This window comes from Heptranchias perlo, chromosome 1 (assembly GCF_035084215.1).
Source record: "Heptranchias perlo isolate sHepPer1 chromosome 1, sHepPer1.hap1, whole genome shotgun sequence".
Lineage (NCBI taxonomy): Eukaryota > Metazoa > Chordata > Chondrichthyes > Hexanchiformes > Hexanchidae > Heptranchias > Heptranchias perlo.
The window spans coordinates 135,739,101-135,757,589 of NC_090325.1; the positions used below are offsets into that span (position 1 = coordinate 135,739,101).

Genomic DNA, 18,489 nt, shown 5'->3' on the forward strand with positions numbered 1-18,489 from the left:
AATGCCGCCGGCGACTTCAAATCAGTGTTGTACACTGATTTACATCGTAATCTCCCTTCTCTACATGCTGCCGGCATTTGGTAGGATCAACTTTACCAAGATGGTGTCCTGCACACTTCGCAACGGAAGTGTGTGCACATCTTGGATGCCATTTTCAGGGCTTAGGAGTCCACGTAGCATCTACAAAACGGGTACTACACGGCCCAATTTTGCCTCCAACTAATTACTATGAAGTACTCGTTCAAGCAATATCCTGTAACATTCAGTCCTGAAGTTACTTTTCCAGCCCCTGCATGTTTGTTCAGCTCCCTGTTAGGCTCTGCATTGCCTCTAAACTAGCCGTCTGGTCATTTCATATGAAATTGAAAATAGCTACAGAAAATGTTTAAAAATTACTTCATTTAATGAAAACTTATTCTTGATTGGCAGTTTCAAAAAGATTGTTACTTTTTAATCTTTTTTTTTTGTCATAGTGATACTACCAATATTGGATCTTTTATTATAGCTGCTGACACCAGTTATGAACTCAGTTCTCTACCTTGCGATGTATTATGCTGTAGTGAGAGAACTAATGTTTCCATGGAAATTTGCAGTTACTGAAAGAATTTACACCAGGTGCGTGCAACTTACAAGTGCTGGAAACACACAGGTCAGTCAGCATCTGTGGAAAGACAACAAGTTAATCTTTCAGGTGCAGACCCTTCAAAATGTTAACTTGTCTGTTCTCTTCACAGATGCTGACTGACCTGTGTGCTTCCAGCATTTTCTGCTTTTGTTTGATTCCAGCATCTGCAGTATTTTGCTTTTTATTGCAACTAACGAGTGGTGTATTTGAAACCAGCCCAACCATGCAACTTCTGGCTCCATCTAGAGGCCAATTAGGCTAACTTGCCTTGAAGTCTAAAGAAAAAGCAATTTCACAAATGAGGGCAAAATATCTTAAAAATTAAATTACAAAATATTCAATTCATTCCAAGTCAGTTAATATTAATCAGACCTGCAGAGGTTTTAAATTAGAAATTAGATAGGGAAAACTATTTTTCTTTTATTGTAATAGCATTTTTAAAAAAATCAAGCATGCAGGCTATGGAAAACATTAAAGAACTGTCCTCCCTTTTTTCCCCCCAAGGACCATGAGCATCATATGATGTTCCTTTATTTTAAGTCAATAATTGCAATAATTAAAATTAACAATACTAGTTTTATCCACATAATTTAGAATAGATTCAAACCATTAGTTTAAATTGGTCAAATTTATTTTTTAAAATATTGTGGTATCTTTAACAATTGAAGTAGTTAGCTCTTACAGTGTTCCCACAAGTGAGGAGAAAAAAAAACTGTTCACTTATACAATCATTCCTTGTAATCCACAGAATATACAGGGAATAGTTCCATTTAACATGTTCCTATTGTTGTACTTCTAGTGACATTGCAACGGAAAAGAATGCCACCTATACCAATTCTCACAACATACACCACTCGGGAATATTAAACTTAATATTTCATAACCTGATCAGTTTTCTAGTAAAGTTTAAATTAAAATTAAACTCAATTTTGTACAGTGTACAATTCACAATTTTAAAGATTAAGTGTAAAATACTAAACAGTCCACAAAGTGGACAATTATTGATTATGCACAATAAAACCATACAAGTGGATACTTTGAATAACAGATTTTTTTTTTCTCTCTCGGTTTTGATATGAAGACCATTTTAGCTGTTAGAATAATGGGAAGTCTGGTTGGGAGCAGGGAAAAGAGTAATGAGGCATTGTGCCAAATGACAACTAGACAATCAAAGTCAGACTAGAACTCTAACCAAATGCACATTCCAACGTTTTGAACTCTGAAGAGTCTGTAGTAAACTCTATGGGAGGCTATTAAAAGATCTGAACATTTATTGGTGACCAACACCCGAAACAGAAAAAAATAGCTCATTTTAATGAAGTCAGCACACTTTCACTTTTAATAGTGAATTATCTTTCAAACCTGCAGACCCTTATTTGTTGTAAATATCAGGATTATCTTCAGTACTTCATTAACAATAAAACAAAAAATCCATTAGCCAAAGAACACAAACTGTATGGCCATTCTTGAACTATACTGCATCAGTCATTCCCCACCACTGTCATTCTGCTCCTTTGACAACACCAACTAATGCTGGCCGAAGGGTGCGTCCATGAAGCTTGTACCCTATCTTGGTCACCAGCGCCACAGAGCCTGGCTCCTTCCCTTCCACGGGCGTGTGGAAAAGAGCTTCATGCTCATAGGGATCAAACTTGGCTCCAATGGGATTCAGTTTGACAAGGCCATGCTTGGAAAACACTTTCTGAAGTTGCACGTCTGTCATGATGAGACCCTCGTAGAGACTCTTCAAGTGGGGGTTCCGTTCCGTGATCTCCTCTTTGGGCACGCTCTCCGTTGCTTTCTCAAGGACATCTGCCACCTCCAACAGGTCCTTGCAGAAACCCTGAATACCTTAAAGGGAAAAATGACAGTCAAAACTCTGATGGGATCCTAGTGTAAATAAAATGTACAAAAGAAAATAGAGAGGAAATGTTAAAAACACAATGTTAAAAGCAATGGTAACATTTTAGCTTCACTCAAGGTGTTGGTAACTATACCACCAGAGTTTCACTAGGTTATTTCTTCTCCTCTGTGGCTTTGTCATTTTACCTGATAATTAATTGTACTTTTTTTTGCTTTTTAAAAAAAATCTTGATTCTCTGCCACGTTTCATAATTGTTCAGTACATCTCAAACAGCACAGTACAATTACTTCTATATCCACACCGCCTGAGGAAGGGGAAAGCCCCCGAAAGCTTGTGGGATTAAAAATAAAATCGTTGGACTATAACTTGGTGTTGTAAAATTGTTTACAATTCTATAAATTGAACCAACTTGTAGACAGACTAATGTCAATCTACTTTTAAGCAGCAGCATGACACTGTCACTTGGGAAAATTAGAATGTCAAACTCTCCGAATTGAAATTTTTTATTGACAGAAACAAGTCTATTTTGCAATGGTTAGCTGATGCAATTATATGCTTATATTATGCTTAAATGTCAAAAATGAAAAAATTCACCCCCAAACCAGGAAACAAAACATATACACAAAAGGGATAAAGATGTTGAGACTTCTGCTTCAAGTTTAATAGTTATTACCAAGTGTCAAATTGCTTGGCTGCAGGGAAAAAATGCTTTAAAAACAAGTAACTTTAAAATTACTTTTATGCAAAATTAAAACACGGTGGCATTATTGGTGAGGCAAATATAAATTTTCAGTAAGCTGAAGTTTAGTATACTCCGGTCTTACTGTATGCCTTCCTTTCCCACCCCCCAATTTTCTCTCTCTCTCCTGAAGGCCTGACTATTGCTTGGGTACAGTTTCATGGTACAGTAAACAAATTTGACCCAGATTAAAGTAATCTATGGTCATGAACCTAGACTCGATTTCTGACTCAGTTTTTGATGTAGTCCTTATTAAATGTAGAACACTAAAAGCAGCTTACTGTCAAACTTAATACATTGGAGTCTGAGACACATCACTTGGAACTCTTGGCCTCCAATAACTAGAATGATCACAACTAAAAGGCAAATACAGTGCAATATTTTCCACTAATTGTTTTGTCCAGGACAATCCCAAGCAGTGTTATGCTTAATGACCACGCTCAGGAATGCTCCAAGACTGCATCATAGAGCAATGGGACATGGGGTGCACGGCAATTTCACACACAGCAAGTCTCGATTTCAAATGCAACAACTGGGTAATTACCAAATGGAGTTCAGGCTTCCCCCCCCTCCCCACAGGAAGGAAGAAAACCAAAGTACACAACCAACTATAGAGCTGTTTCACTTTTCACTACAGATGCTGAAATAGCCCCAAATCCTAAAATCATCAGCACTACACAGGGCAGAAAGGAATAACGCTGAATAGCACCATATCGACATCTCGGCCAGCAAACCATGAATGGAGGTCCAGAGATGCTGAAGTATTTTTACTGCGAGCCACAGATAGAGAAGGGGCATAATATGCTTACCACCTACGAATACCATATCATTCTCCTTTTACCCAGTTAGAACAGGCTAGCATTGCTTACTCTTCTGATCTTAGTCAGAAGAAGTTTCAACTCCACATGATCTCCCAGATAACTTATACTTTCCATGCCAGCTTTTGAACGAGATCTATGCAGACTCATGGTTACCCTTATCCATTGTGTGCATGTCTGTAATTGTGCAGGACACCAATGAAACCTGAATTTTTTTTTTTTTTTAAACAGACCAAAGCAAAAATACTGCAAGCAGTTATTAGCGTTTGAAGAACAAACTACATGGAAAGAAAAAAAACTCACAGGCAAGTAGTTAGAATTAGAACAAACCAAAAGGGGGTTAAAAAAGGTGAGGTAGTGTTGGAAGGAAGGATAACATTATTAGTATTAAAACAGACCAAAGATGGGAAAGAAAGGGACAGTTAATACAAGAACAGACCAAATAATACAAAAAAAGTAGTTAGTACTAGGAGAACCTGAACAAAGCAAAGTAAGGGAAGTGGAATACTCTAAATGAAAAAAGACAAGTGGTTATTATTAGAACAAACCACAGGGGAGGAAAAAAAGAGATTTAAAAAAGACACAGTACAAGGTCAGAGCACACCATGCAAAAAAGAAATCAGAAGAGACCAAACAAAGCAAAACAGGGATTAGCATTAGAACAGACCAAATGGAGAAAAAACACAAGCCAAGTGATTATTAAGAGTTGGTACAAGCCAGATAAACTGACACAAGGTTGAATTTCATAGGATGACATATCTGGAACAGTCAAATGTAACGATTCCTGGGTCTTAAACGCTACAAAGGCACGATTGCATCGCAGACAAAACACATAAGTCTATATTTATGCTCTACCCATAGCAGAACAGCTGTGTGGAAACAGGAGGCACTGAACAGGTTGCATCTGAATCTAAATCCAAACTAGATGGAGATGGCTAAAATTTACCGTCCGACAGATTAATTCAAAGATCCCCTAAATAGAAGCTTATTTACATAAACAAGACAGAATGGTCTTCATCCTTCAAACTTGGTAACCTGTCTCAGGCCATGTAATCAAAGATGTTACAGCTCCATCTGCAACTTATCTTTAATAAAGCAGCCTGTTAACTATTTAATTTCAACCAGGGCTTGAAAACACATCGTTCTGATGAGTTGCACATTTAAACTCAACCAAGGACATCCAACCCCAATAGGAAATACACACAAGAAGCTCTAACAATGAACGGGTTGGTTAATCCTGCCCATTGGTGCATTAACAGCACCAGAGAGCTGCCTACTCGAGGTAAGCAAAAATTCTTGAAAAGCTGCAAAGAACTAGGAAACCACAATACAATGGCTTCTGATAAAGTAATGATAAACTCATTCTGTATGGTACCAGGACGACAGTATAGGAAGTAGGGCTTTCAAATCAATCTACCCATTCTCAACTTTCCAATGTAGCACAATCCATTTCAAAACACCATCCCCTGCTGATGGCCTGGTGACTTCCTTCCAGACCTCTGCTAATACAACACTGAAATTAATGACTAAAGATACAAGAGCATCCTGTGATAACAAGTCTCCAGTTTTTTGCTCCCTTCCTGTCCCCCGACCAACAGCACAGGTGATACAACTGCGCCATCCCAAATTTTTATGACATCTCAGTCTGCAGGTGAAATAACTGTGTAGTCAACAGTAATGAAAAGTGTTAGTCATCTCAGCAACACTGCTGGATTGTGTGCAAATCCAATATTACTGGTATCCGATGTTGGGGTACTCTTACCATATAACTTAGCTTCTTCAACCAGTTTTTGGCTTCTTTGACGTAGGTTTTCAGTATCTGCTAGTGCTCGTTTATACTTGTCCTACAAAATATAAAGTGTCCACATGGCATTTTTCACTTCAAATAGTGGTATCGCAGTTCTATTCTTTATTTAAGTATTAGAGCTATTTCATATATCAACGTGATTAATTCCCATTATGTTTAATCTATAAATTTACCTTCTATACAACTCCCAGCTGGTTAAGACAATGATTACCTGATCCACAAAGGTTACATTCCAACATGGAATTTTTTGAGGAGATAACAAGGATCGATGAGGGTAGTGTGTTTGATGTAGTCTACATGGATTTTAGCAAGGCTTTTGACAAGGTCCCACATGGCAGACTGGTCAAAAAAGTAAAAGCCATGGGATCCAAGGGAAAATGGCTAGTTGGATCCAAAATTTGCACCATGGAAGGAAGCAAAGGGTAATGGTCGACAGGTGTTTTTACGACTGGAAGGCTGTTTCCAGTGGGGTCCCACAAGGCTCAGTATTGGATCCCTTGCTTTTTGTGGTATATATTAATGATTTCGACTTGAATGTGGGAGGCTTGAACAAGAAGTTTGCAGATGATACAAAAATTGGCTGTGTGGTTGTTAGTGAAGAGGAAAGCTGTAGACTGCAGGACGATATCAATGGACTGGTCAGATGGGCAGAAAAGTGGCAAATGGAATTCAGTCCGGAGAAGTGCGAGGTAATGCATTTGGGGAGGGCAAACAAGGCAAGAATACACAATAAATGGGAGGATACAGAGAGGTGTAAAGGAACAAAGGGACCTTGGAGTGCATGTCCACAGTTCCCTGAAGATAGCAGGACAGCTAGATAAGGTGGTTAAAAAGACATACAGGATACTTTGCTTTATTAGCCGAGGCACAGAATATAAGAGCAGGGAGGTTACGCTAGAGCTGTAAAAGACATTGGTTAGGCCACAGCTTGAGTACTGCATACAGTTCTGGTCACCACATTACAGGAAAGGTGTGATTGTACTAGAGAGGTACAGAGGAGATTTACGAGGATGTTGCCAGGGCTGGAGAATTATAGCTATGAGAAAAGATTGGATAGGCTGGGTTGTTTTCTTTGGAACAAAGGAGGCTGAGGGGAGATTTAATTGAGGTATATAAAATTATGAGGGGCCTAGATAGAGTGGATAGGGAGGACCTATTTCCCTTAGCAGTGGGGTCAGTGACCAGGGGGCATAGATTTAAAGTAATTGGTAGAAGGATTAGAGGGGAGTTGAGGAGAAAGTTTTTCACCCAGAGGGTGGTAGGGGTCTGGAACTCACTGCCTGAAAGGGTGGTAGAGGCAGAAACTCTCAACTCATTTAAAAAGTACTTGCAAAGAGTTACCCCATATAAAAATTTTACACATGCATGCACTTCTTGTCTGTCACACTTCAGATATTTTTTTTTTATTCGTTCATGGGATGTGGGCGTCGCTGGCAAGGCCGGCATTTATTGCCCATCCCTAATTGCCCTCGAGAAGGTGGTGGTGAGCCGCCTTCTTGAACCGCTGCAGTCCGTGTGGTGAGGGTTCTCCCACAGTGCTGTTAGGAAGGGAGTTCCAGGATTTTGACCCAGCGACAATGAAGGAACAGCGATATATTTCCAAGTCGGGATGGTGTGTGACTTGGAGGGGAACGTGCAGGTGGTGTTGTTCCCATGCGCCTGCTGCCCTTGTCCTTCTAGGTGGTAGAGGTCGCGGGTTTGGGAGGTGCTGTCGAAGAAGCCTTGGCGAGTTGCTGCAGTGCATCCTGTGGATGGTGCACACTGCAGCCACAGTGCGCCGGTGGTGAAGGGAGTGAATGTTTAGGGTGGTGGATGGGGTGCCAATCAAGCGGGCTGCTTTATCTTGGATGGTGTCGAGCTTCTTGAGTGTTGTTGGAGCTGCACTCATCCAGGCAAGTGGAGAGTATTCCTTCACACTCCTGACTTGTGCCTTGTAGATGGTGGAAAGGCTTTGGGGAGTCAGGAGGTGAGTCACTCGCCGCAGAATACCCAGCCTCTGACCTGCTCTCGTAGCCACAGTATTTATATGGCTGGTCCAGTTAAGTTTCTGGTCAATGGTGACCCCCAGGATGTTGATGGTGGGGGATTCGGCGATGGTAATGCCGTTGAATGTCAAGGGGAGGTGGTTAGACTCTCTCTTGTTGGAGATGGTCATTGCCTGGCACTTATCTGGCGCGAATGTTACTTGCCACTTATCAGCCCAAGCCTGGATGTTGTCCAGGTCTTGCTGCATGCAGGCTCGGACTGCTTCATTATCTGAGGGGTTGCGAATGGAACTGAACACTGTGCAGTCATCAGCGAACATCCCCATTTCTGACCTTATGATGGAGGGAAGGTCATTGATGAAGCAGCTGAAGATGGTTGGGCCAAGGACACTGCCCTGAAGAACTCCTGCAGCAATGCCCTGGGGCTGAGATGATTGGCCTCCAACAACCACTACCATCTTCCTTTGTGCTCGGTATGACTCCAGCCACTGGAGAGTTTTCCCCCTGATTCCCATTGACTTCAATTTTACTAGGGCTCCTTGGTGCCACACTCGGTCAAATGCTGCCTTGATGTCAAGGGCAGTCACTCTCACCTCACCTCTGGAATTAAGCTCTTTTGTCCATGTTTGGACCAAGGCTGTAATGAGGTCTGGAGCAGAGTGGTCCTGGCGGAAACCAAACTGAGCATCGGTGAGCAGGTTATTGGTGAGTAAGTGCCGCTTGATAGCACTGTCGACGACACCTTCCATCACTTTGCTGATGATTGAGAGTAGACTGATGGGGCGGTAATTGGCCGGATTGGATTTGTCCTGCTTTTTGTGGACAGGACATACCTGGGCAATTTTCCACATTGTCGGGTGGATGCCAGTGTTGTAGCTGTACTGGAACAGCTTGGCTAGAGGCGCAGCTAGTTCTGGAGCACAAGTCTTCAGCACTACAGCTGGGATGTTGTCGGGGCCCATAGCCTTTGCTGTATCCAGTGCACTCAGACGTTTCTTGATATCACGTGGAGTGAATCGAATTGGCCGAAGACTGGCTTCCGTGATGGTGGGGATATCGGGAGGAGGCTGAGATGGATTATCCACTCGGCACTTCTGGCTGAAGATGGTTGCAAACGCTTCAGCCTTGTCTTTTGCACTCACGTGCTGGACTCCGCCATCATTGAGAATGGGGATGTTTGCAGAGCCTCCTCCTCCTGATAGTTGTTTCACTGTCCACCACCATTCACGACTGGATGTGGCAGGACTGCAGAGCTTTGATCTGATCCGTTGGTTGTGGAATCGCTTAGCTCTGTCTATAGCATGTTGCTTCCACTGTTTAGCATGCATGTAGTCCTGTGTTGTAGCTTCACTAGGTTGGCACCTCATTTTTCGGTACGCCTGGTGCTGCTCCTGGCATGCTCTTCTACACTCCTCATTGAACCAGGGTTGATCCCCTGGCTTGTTGGTAATGGTAGAGTGAGGAATATGCCGGGCCATGAGGTTACAGATTGTGCTGGAATACAATTCTGCTGCTGCTGATGGCCCACAGCGCCTCATGGATGCCCAGTTTTGAGCTGCTAGATCTGTTCTGAATCTATCCCACTTAGCATGGTGGTAGTGCCACACAACACGTTGGATGGTGTCCTCAGTGCGAAGACGGGATTTCATCTCCACGAGGACTGTGCGGTGGTCACTCCTACCAATACTGTCATGGACAGATGCATTTGCGACAGGTAGATTGGTGAGGACGAGGTCAAGTAAGTTTTTCCCTCGTATTACATGTTATCGGATGCAAATGTTTTTGTTACATTTCAAAAAAGTACAAAGAAACAGCCATTTGTAATCGACATAGAAACACAGAGCATAACATACCAAAATGTCTGAACCTTCTTAATTAAGATAAGCACAAACAAGGCCAGGTTTTGCTCTCCAGCCTCAACAGCAACTAGATTTGAAGGAACTCAAGCCAGTGTTTACTTGACAATTGTACTTTGTAGCCTTGAAGAAAGACAGCACTACAATTCAGCAGAACAATACAATTCCTGGGGAGGCAGAAGCAGGCATGGGTAGAGTGGTAGTACAGCTCACTCCATCAATACACCTCTGGCAGGTCCCAAATTTTGGGATTCAAAGTATTTGCACACAGTTTGATAGTGTTTTTAATCTTACTCATCCACTCGGTATTGATGAAATAAAAATAGTCCGGGCCACTGAACTCGAAAGAGATAGTCTTATTCACCTACTTAAACATAAATGCACTACCATTAAAGCAATAAGGCAATCGCAATGCCTAAGCATAAATATTACTACAATTACTAGCAATAATAAGACAAAGATAGGTATAAAACAATACAACTTTAATAGCTGTGCTAGGAGTAGGTGATCAGTCTTTCTCCTATCAGTGTGAGTAGAATGGGCCTATATTCTCTGGAGTTTAGGAGAATGAGAAGTGATCTCATTGAAACATATAAGATTCTTAAGAGTGCTTGACAGGTTGATGTGGAGAGGCTGTTTTCCTTGGCTAGAACTAGGGAATATAGTCTCAGGATAAGGGGTGGGCGATTTAGGACTGAGATAAGGAGGATTTTTTTCACTCAGAGGGTTGTGAATCTTTGCAATTCTATACCCCGAAGGCTGTGGATGCTCAGTCGTTGAGTATATTCAAGACTGAGAGCGATAGATTTTTGGACTCTAAGGGAATCAAGGGATATGGGGATCAAGCGGGAAAGTGGAGTTGAGGTCGAAGATCGCCACGATCTTACTGACTAGGGGAGCAGGCTCAAGGGGCCGTATGGCCTACTCCTGCTCCTATTTCTTATATTCTTAGCACTCACGTCACGGATTGTCTTGAGAATTCTAACAAACTGGGGTCATTGTCTGTTCTTACATTGGGTTTGTACAACATCCCCACCCCCTTTTATCCTATCGTGCTTGTGTGACACTATCATTCTTTCATAGGGATATTGTTTTTAAACTCTTTATCTGGATATGAACTAGGTCTTGAGATATAATCTCATTCCATAGACGATGGATATTCACAATATACACAAGACTGTCTTTTAGCAGGTCTTGAAGCTTGAAATTGATAACATATCCCTTGGAAACTGCAAGTTTGCAGTTTTACAAAAGTTGTTCCCGCAGCTTTAAGTAATGAACACACCCATAAGCCTTTGCGGCCCTCAGTTAGCCTTTTCCCCAAAGCGTGCTGGATAACGGTACTGGATTCCTCTCTCTCCTACAATTACTAGCAATGATTTTTTATTCGTTCATGGGATGTGGGCGTTGTTGGCAAGGCCAGCATTTATTGCCCATCCCTAATTGTCCTTGAGAAGGTGGTGGTGAGCCGCCTTCTGGAACTGCTGCAGTCATCAATCATCAGCAAAGTGATGGAAGGTGTCATCGACAGTGCTATCAAGTGGCACTAACTCACCAATAACCTGCTCACCGATGCTCTGCTTGGGTTCCGCCAGGACCACTCGGCTCCAGACCTCATTACAGCCTGCTCCAAACATGGACAAAAGAGCTGAATTCCAGAGGTGAGGCGAGAGTGACTGCCCTTGACATCAAGGCAGCATTTGACCGAGTGTGGCACCAAGGAGCCCTAGTAAAATTGAAGTCAATGGGAATCAGGGGGAAAACTCTCCAGTGGCTGGAGTCATACCTAGCACAAAGGAAGATGGTAGTGGTTGTTGGAGGCCAATCATCTCAGCCCCAGGGCATTGCTGCAGGAGTTCCTCAGGGCAGTGTCCTAGGCCCAACCATCTTCAGCTGCTTCATCAATGACCTTCCCTCCATCATAAGGTCAGAAATGGGGATGTTTGCTGATGATTGCACAGTGTTCAGTTCCATTCGTAACCCCTCAAATAACGAAGCAGTCCGAGCCCGCATGCAGCAAGACGTGGACAACATCCAGGCTTGGGCTGATGATGGAGGGAAGGTCATTGATGAAGCAGCTGAAGATGGTTGGGCCTAGGACACTGCCCTGAGGAACTCCTGCAGTGATGCCCTGGGGCTGAGTTGATGGGCACCGGTGCCATCGATGGCACAGCTGAGACGCCTGCCTCACGGAAATGGCAGCAGAGCCTAGCCGCAGCAGAAAACAAATCTGTGCTTTTCATATTGATTGCAGCAGGGAATCCCATGGATTTTAAGTATCTCAAACACCAGGCTTGTGCCCAAATATTAGTAAGAATGCAGATGTAGGATTTATGTCACATGATAATTTCAACAGTCGCATGTGCCCACATGTTCGTGGGCAGGTGTTGGGGACATGGGGAGGAGAGAAAGAGAGATCCAGCATAACTGGTCCCACTCTAAATTCCACCCAGAATACAGTGTCTTTAGGTCAAGGAGATCAAGGACATTCGGGCCATTCTGTTTTGCATGGTAGAAATATTATTGACCTTGTAAAACAGCACATCCTCTGACTTACTACTTTCACATCTAGGATCAATGTAAAGGTTAGTTATTTCATGCTTACTGTGAGGTCCTTCAGTTGCTCCTCCAGCTTAGTCTTTTCTTCCGCTAGTGTTTTCTCTGTTGAGCTGGGTTCTCCTCTGTCTTCATTCTGGGGCTGGCTTTGGTCATCATCATAGCTTTGTCCAGTGTTTTTCTGCCGAGTAGCTGTACAGAGAAACCTAAGGAATGCATTAAATTCACATGAAACACTTCAAAATTAGAACAACCATGACTAAAAATATTTATGTATCAAGTATGAGGTCTAATCTAAAATTGTTTGTTTTACTCCACAACACATTAAACACAGTTATGGATGGAATTGTAACTACACTCCAGTAAATTACTGTTAATTCTACAAGGATCAAGTAATTAAATGGATTAAGTTAGTAGGAAATTCAATAATTCTGTTGATAACTTGTTTATTTTTGAATTTTAAATGTTATTTTAGTATTTGAAATTTCATTTAATTTTATCATTCCAGTTTTCTCATCTGAGCCCTCCACCTGAAGGCATTGACTCATGCTTTCCACAGGGAGCGTCTGTACAGTACTTCACCCAAGTGGCAGCTTACTTGCCCCAGCCTGGGCAGTGAGTGTTGATCAGCTAGTCAGGTCCAATCAATTATATTCTCACCCAACATTCAGATCTATGTACTTCCAGCAACGATCAATCACTATCAATTGGGAGCAGGAGCCCTGGTTGATCTTTCTTCTCCTTCGCTAAGGGATACAGAGGTCAACTGTAGTGTCCCACCATCACCCTTACTGAGATTGACTCAAGCAAGCCAGGGATCAAAATGGAACTCAGTGCCATATTAGAGTGTATGCTGACTTTGGCAGCTGTGATGGGAGGAGCGATGGGTCTACTTGAAATTTCCATCACAATATGGAATGTTAATCACCATCTCAAGGGGGCTGGAATAAAAAGGGGTGGAAGTTATGCTGCGGTTGTATAAAGCTCTGGTTAGACTGCATCTGAAGTACTGTGTTCAGTTCTGGGCACCGCACCTCAGGAATTTAGCACAGAAAGGTGTGATCTTTAGAATAAAGGCATTTTAAAGCATTACAGTAAAACGCTGCCCAGTGGAGAAGGAACTTCTGAGCTGATGCAATATTTGGCAATTGTACTGGGCAGACTATTAAAGCCACTCGGAAAGCAGAACCCAAAATCATCAAAAATATCTGTGCTGTAGACTCCAAAAAGATTCAATAGCTTACATTTCTATCATACTCATTGCATACAAAGAAATCTGAGTGCTTCACAGTGGAGTGGATAATGAATGGGCACGGGGTGTGGGAGGAAAGAGAGGGGGAAAGGGAAAAGGGTAGAGACGCTCAGGGTGGAGAGGAATTCAAGGGTAGTAGCAAGGTGTTTGAAGGAATATCCGGTTTTAGTGGAGCCCAGAACAAACAATTTAAATGACTGGAAGGTGCGCAAAGGGAAATGCGGCTGGGGAAGATCTGGAGAAGGTTGTGGAGGGACTTAAGAGTCAGGAGGAGATTCTCTGGGACACGGGAAGCCAGTGGAGCTGAGTGAGGAGCCGGGGGGGGAGAGCGGAGTGAGGAGACTGGGGGGGGGGGGGGGAGTGGAAGTGGAGTGAGGAGCCGGGGGGGGGGGAGGAGGAGGAGCCCCGGGGGGGGGGGGGGGAGGAGGAGGAGGAGCCCCGGGGGGGGGGGGGGGGGGGGGGAGGAGGAGGAGCCCCGGGGGGGGGGGGGGGGGGAGGAGGAGGAGCCCCGGGGGGGGGGGGGGGGAGGAGGAGGAGCCCCGGGGGGGGGGGGGGGGGGAGGAGGAGGAGCCCCGGGGGGGGGGGGGGGGGGGGGAGGAGGAGGAGCCCCGGGGGGGGGGGGGGGAGGGGGAGGAGGAGCCCCGGGGGGGGGGGGGGAGGAGGAGGAGCCCCGGGGGGGGGGGGGGGGGGAGGAGGAGGAGCCCCGGGGGGGGGGGGGGAGGAGGAGGAGCCCCGGGGGGGGGGGGGGGGAGGAGGAGGAGCCCCGGGGGGGGGGGGGGGGAGGAGGAGGAGCCCCGGGGGGGGGGGGGGGGGAGGGGGAGGAGGAGCCCGGGGGGGGGGGGGGAGGAGGAGCCCCGGGGGGGGGGGGGAGGGGGAGGAGGAGCCCGGGGGGGAGGAGGAGGAGGAGGAGGAGCCCCGGGGGGGGGGGGGGAGGAGGAGGAGGAGGAGGAGCCCCGGGGAGGGGGGGGGAGGAGGAGGAGGAGCCGGGGCCACGATGGTCCAGGCTTTAATGTGGGGGAGAAAACATGTCCGCGGTGTTCTGGATGACCTGTAGGTGACGGGAGGAGGAAGTGGAGCTGCCGGTCTGGTGAATATTCACCTGACGAAGGAGGAAGCCTCCGAAAGCTCGTGATTTTCAAATAAAATTGTTGGACTATAACCTGGTGTAAGATTCCTTACATTGGAGAATGTGGGAGGGGGGGGAGAGGGGAGGGGGAATGTGGGAAAGGGAGAGGGAGGGGGGAGGGGGTAAACCAGCCGCACGGAAACACAGTGGCGGGGCTCGATCGGCGGCCGGTGAATCGGGAGCATTTAACGGAGACTCGAGGCCCGAACCTGCCGAGGAGGCGCCCGATCGACCCGGACTCTCGGAGCTCGGCACAGTGCGGGCCCACAGTGAGACCCCGGGCCTTACCATCCTACCTGCGGGTGGCGGTGCCGCTCCAGCCCGGACCCGGGCCCGGGCCTGTCCCTGTCCGCAGCAGCCGGCAGCCCGCCCGCAGCGCTCGCCCGCCCCAGCTCGCCGTGGCCATCGTCCCCGCACGCGACCTCACGTCCGCTGAACGCGCTGACGCAAAAACGACGTGTCGCCGCCGCCTCCCACCACCTCCTCTGACCAATCGGAACCCTCCCACTCGCCCCGGCGACGTCACACAATCGATGCGCGAGCGCGGGATTCGCTTCTCACGTTCAGGTTGAGGCGAAGTTGAAAGGTCGGAGGAGGGGAGAGTAGTCGAGAGTGAGGGACGGATCGCTAGACTGATTAATCATCGCGCAGAGCGATCGTTTCACAGTGAGCTGTCAAAACCAGGGAACCGCAAGAAGGTTTTTATCCGTTCACGGGATGTGGGCGTCGCTGGCGAGGCCGGCATTTATTGCCCATCCCTAATTGCCCTTGAGAAGGTGGAGGTGAGCCGCCTTCTTGAACCGCTGCGGTCCGTGTGGTGACGGTTCTCCCACAGTGAAGGGAGTTCCAGGATTTTGACCCAGCGACGATGAAGGAACGGCGCTGCAGCAAGTTGCTGCGGCTTCTTGGGCAGCGCCTCCCAAACCCGCGACCACCACACCTAGAGGGGCAAGAGCAGCAGATGCATGGGAACACCATCGCCTCCAAGTTCCCCTGTAAGTCACACACCATCCTGACTTGGACATATATCGCCGTTCATTCATCGTGGCTGGAACTCCCGACCTAACAGCAATGTGGGAATAACTTCACCACACGGACTGCAGCGGTTCAAGAAAGTCCACCCCCACCTTCTCAAGGGCAACCAGGGATGGGCAACAAATGCCGGCCTTGCAAGTGATGCCCACATCCTGAAAAATGATTTTACAAAATATTTTTTTCAAAATAAGTGATTCGCAGTTCAGCTTAGTGTCTTTGCACTTATAGAGTGATCAGAAGTATGCAGATTCAATCTGTACTGTTTATAGTATAGCCCAGAGGAAAAAGTTTTGGTTCATAAGAGGTGCAAGCCTACTCGTGGAAGCTGCCTTTTGTGGTGAGCATGTGTAAAGTGTGTTGTGATTCAGCCTGTACTGTAACAGTGAGTGACATGAAAGTTGTAAATACCCAACTGGTTCACTAATGACCTTCAGGGAAGGAAACCTGCCTCCCCTACCTGAACTGACCTACATGTGACTCCAGTCCTATGTTGAGTGACTGACTCTTAATCCCTTTTGAAGTGGACGAGCAAGCCACACAGTTCTAAAAATAATTGCTATAGAAGGTGGCCCACCAACATCTTCTCAGAGCAAATAGAGATGGGCAATAAATACCTGCCTTGCCAGCCTGTCAATCATAGAATTTTATAGCGCAGAAGGAGGCCAATCGGCCCATCATGCCTGTGCCGGCTCTTTGAAAGAGCTATCCAATTAGTTCCACTCCCCCGCTCTTTCCCCATAGCCGAGCAAATTTTTCCTTTTCAAGTATTTATCCAAATCCTTTTTGAAAGTTATTATTGAATCTGCTTCCACCACCCTGTCAGGAAGTGCATTGCAGATCATAACAACTCACTATATTAAAAAAATCTCATCTACCTCCTGGTACTTTTGCTAATTACCTTAAATCTGTGTCCTCTGGTTACTGACCCTCCTGTCAGTGGAAACAGTTTCTCCTTATTTACTCTATTTTGAACATAATTTTGAACACTCTACTGAACATCCCATAATCTTCTCTGCTCTACGGAGAACAGCCTCAGCTTCTCCAATCTCTCCACATAACTGAAGTCCCTCATCCCTGGTATCATTCTGGTAAGTCTCCTTTGCACTCTCTCCAAAGCCATGACATCCTTCCTAAAGTGTGGTGCCCAGAATTGGACGCAATACACTAGTGGAGACCTAACCAGTGATTCATAAAGGTTTAGCATAACTTTCTTCCTTTTGTACTCTACGTCTCTATTTATAAAGCTAAGGGTCCCATATTCTTTTTTTTTAAACAGCTTTATTAACTTGTCCTGCCACCTTCAAAGATTTGTGTATGTGAAACCCCAGGTCCCTCTGTTCCTGCACCCCCTTTAAAGTTGTACTATTTGGTTTATATTGCCTCTCCTCATTCGCCATCCCAAAATGCATCACTTCACACTTCTCTGCATCAATTTTTATCTGCCATGTGTCTGCCCATTTCACCAGTCTTTCTATGTCCTCCTGAAGTCTGCGACTAGCCTCCTCACTGTTTACATTTCCAAGTCTTGTGTAATCTGCAGACTTTGAAATTATACCCTCTATAACCAATTTCTCTGACATTTATCATAAGCCTCCTTTTTCTGTTCCATTTATTATCAATTTTTTTTAGTCATCCAGGGAGCTCTACCTTTGGATGCCCTTCCTTTCTCCCATTGGGAATGTGTTTAGACTGTAGCTGAATTATCTCCGCCTTGAAGGCATCCCACAATAAATAAAAACATATTAGCAGTGAAAAAGTGATTACCAAATCCAGGTCATTATTATATATCAAAAAGAGCAGCGATCCTAATACCGACCCCTGCAGGACACCACTGTATACTTCCCTTCAGTCTGAAAAACAACCGTTCACCACTACTCTCTGCTTTCTGTCTCTTAGTCAATTTTGTATCCATGCTGCCACTGCCCCTTTAATCCCAAGGGCTTCAATTTTGCTGACAAGTCTATTATGTAGCATTTTATCAAACGCCTTTTGAAAGTCCATGTAAACAATATCAACTGCACTAGCTTTATCAACCTGCTCCATTATTTCATTGAAGAACTCAATCAAGTGGAAAGTCAATCAAGTTTGTCAGACATGACTTGCCTTTAATAAATTGCATGTTGGCGGTCATTCATTAACCCATGTTCTTCCAAGTGACAATTAATTTTGTCCCGGTCTCTAGAAGTTTCCCAACCATCGATGTCAGGCTGACTGGCCTGGTTGCCAAGTTTATCCCTCTCCCCTTTTTTGAGCAGGGGTGTAACATTCGCAGTTCTCTTGCACCAATCCAAGGAGGATTGAAAGATTGTGGCCAGAGCCTTCGCTATTTCCACCCTTATGTCCCACAGCAACGTATGATGTATCCCATCTGGACGGGGTGACTTTCCTACTATGAGCACTGACAACATTTTAAGTACTTCCTCTATCTTTATCCTAACCAATTTCTCTGACATTTATCATAAGCCTCCTTTTTCTGTTCCATTTATTATCAATTTTTTTAGTCATCCAGGGAGCTCTAGCTTTGGATGCCCTTCCTTTCTCCCATTGGGAATGTGTTTAGACTGTAGCTGAATTATCTCCTCCTTGAAGGCCTCCCACAATAAATAAAAACATATCAGCAGTGAAAAAGTGATTACAACAGCTGCATTGGAAAATTACAAGTCTGAAGAGAATAAGGACGCCTAATGTGAAAATGAGAGGAAGAGATTGAAAAATCAGAGAAGAATGGCCAGGAGAACACTGGGATAAAGTGCAATGGACATTGTCCTTGCTTTCCCTATACTGCTATGAACATCTACAAAACACCAGATTCAAGATTATACAAAT

At 45.0% G+C, this 18,489-nt stretch overlaps 1 protein-coding gene across 1 annotated transcript; it reads right to left on the bottom strand.

The window, feature by feature from the left end:
• Positions 1-1,234: 1,234 nt before the first annotated feature.
• grpel1 (GrpE-like 1, mitochondrial) lies at positions 1,235-15,074 on the bottom strand. The gene is made up of 4 exons (XM_067991253.1): positions 14,925-15,074; positions 12,300-12,456; positions 5,809-5,890; positions 1,235-2,476 (listed from the first exon to the last, which is right to left on the bottom strand). Exons 1-4 carry the CDS (start codon positions 15,032-15,034, stop codon positions 2,127-2,129), a joined length of 699 nt encoding a protein of 232 aa, XP_067847354.1. The 5' UTR covers positions 15,035-15,074; the 3' UTR covers positions 1,235-2,126.
• Between the last annotated feature and the right edge of the window lie 3,415 nt (positions 15,075-18,489).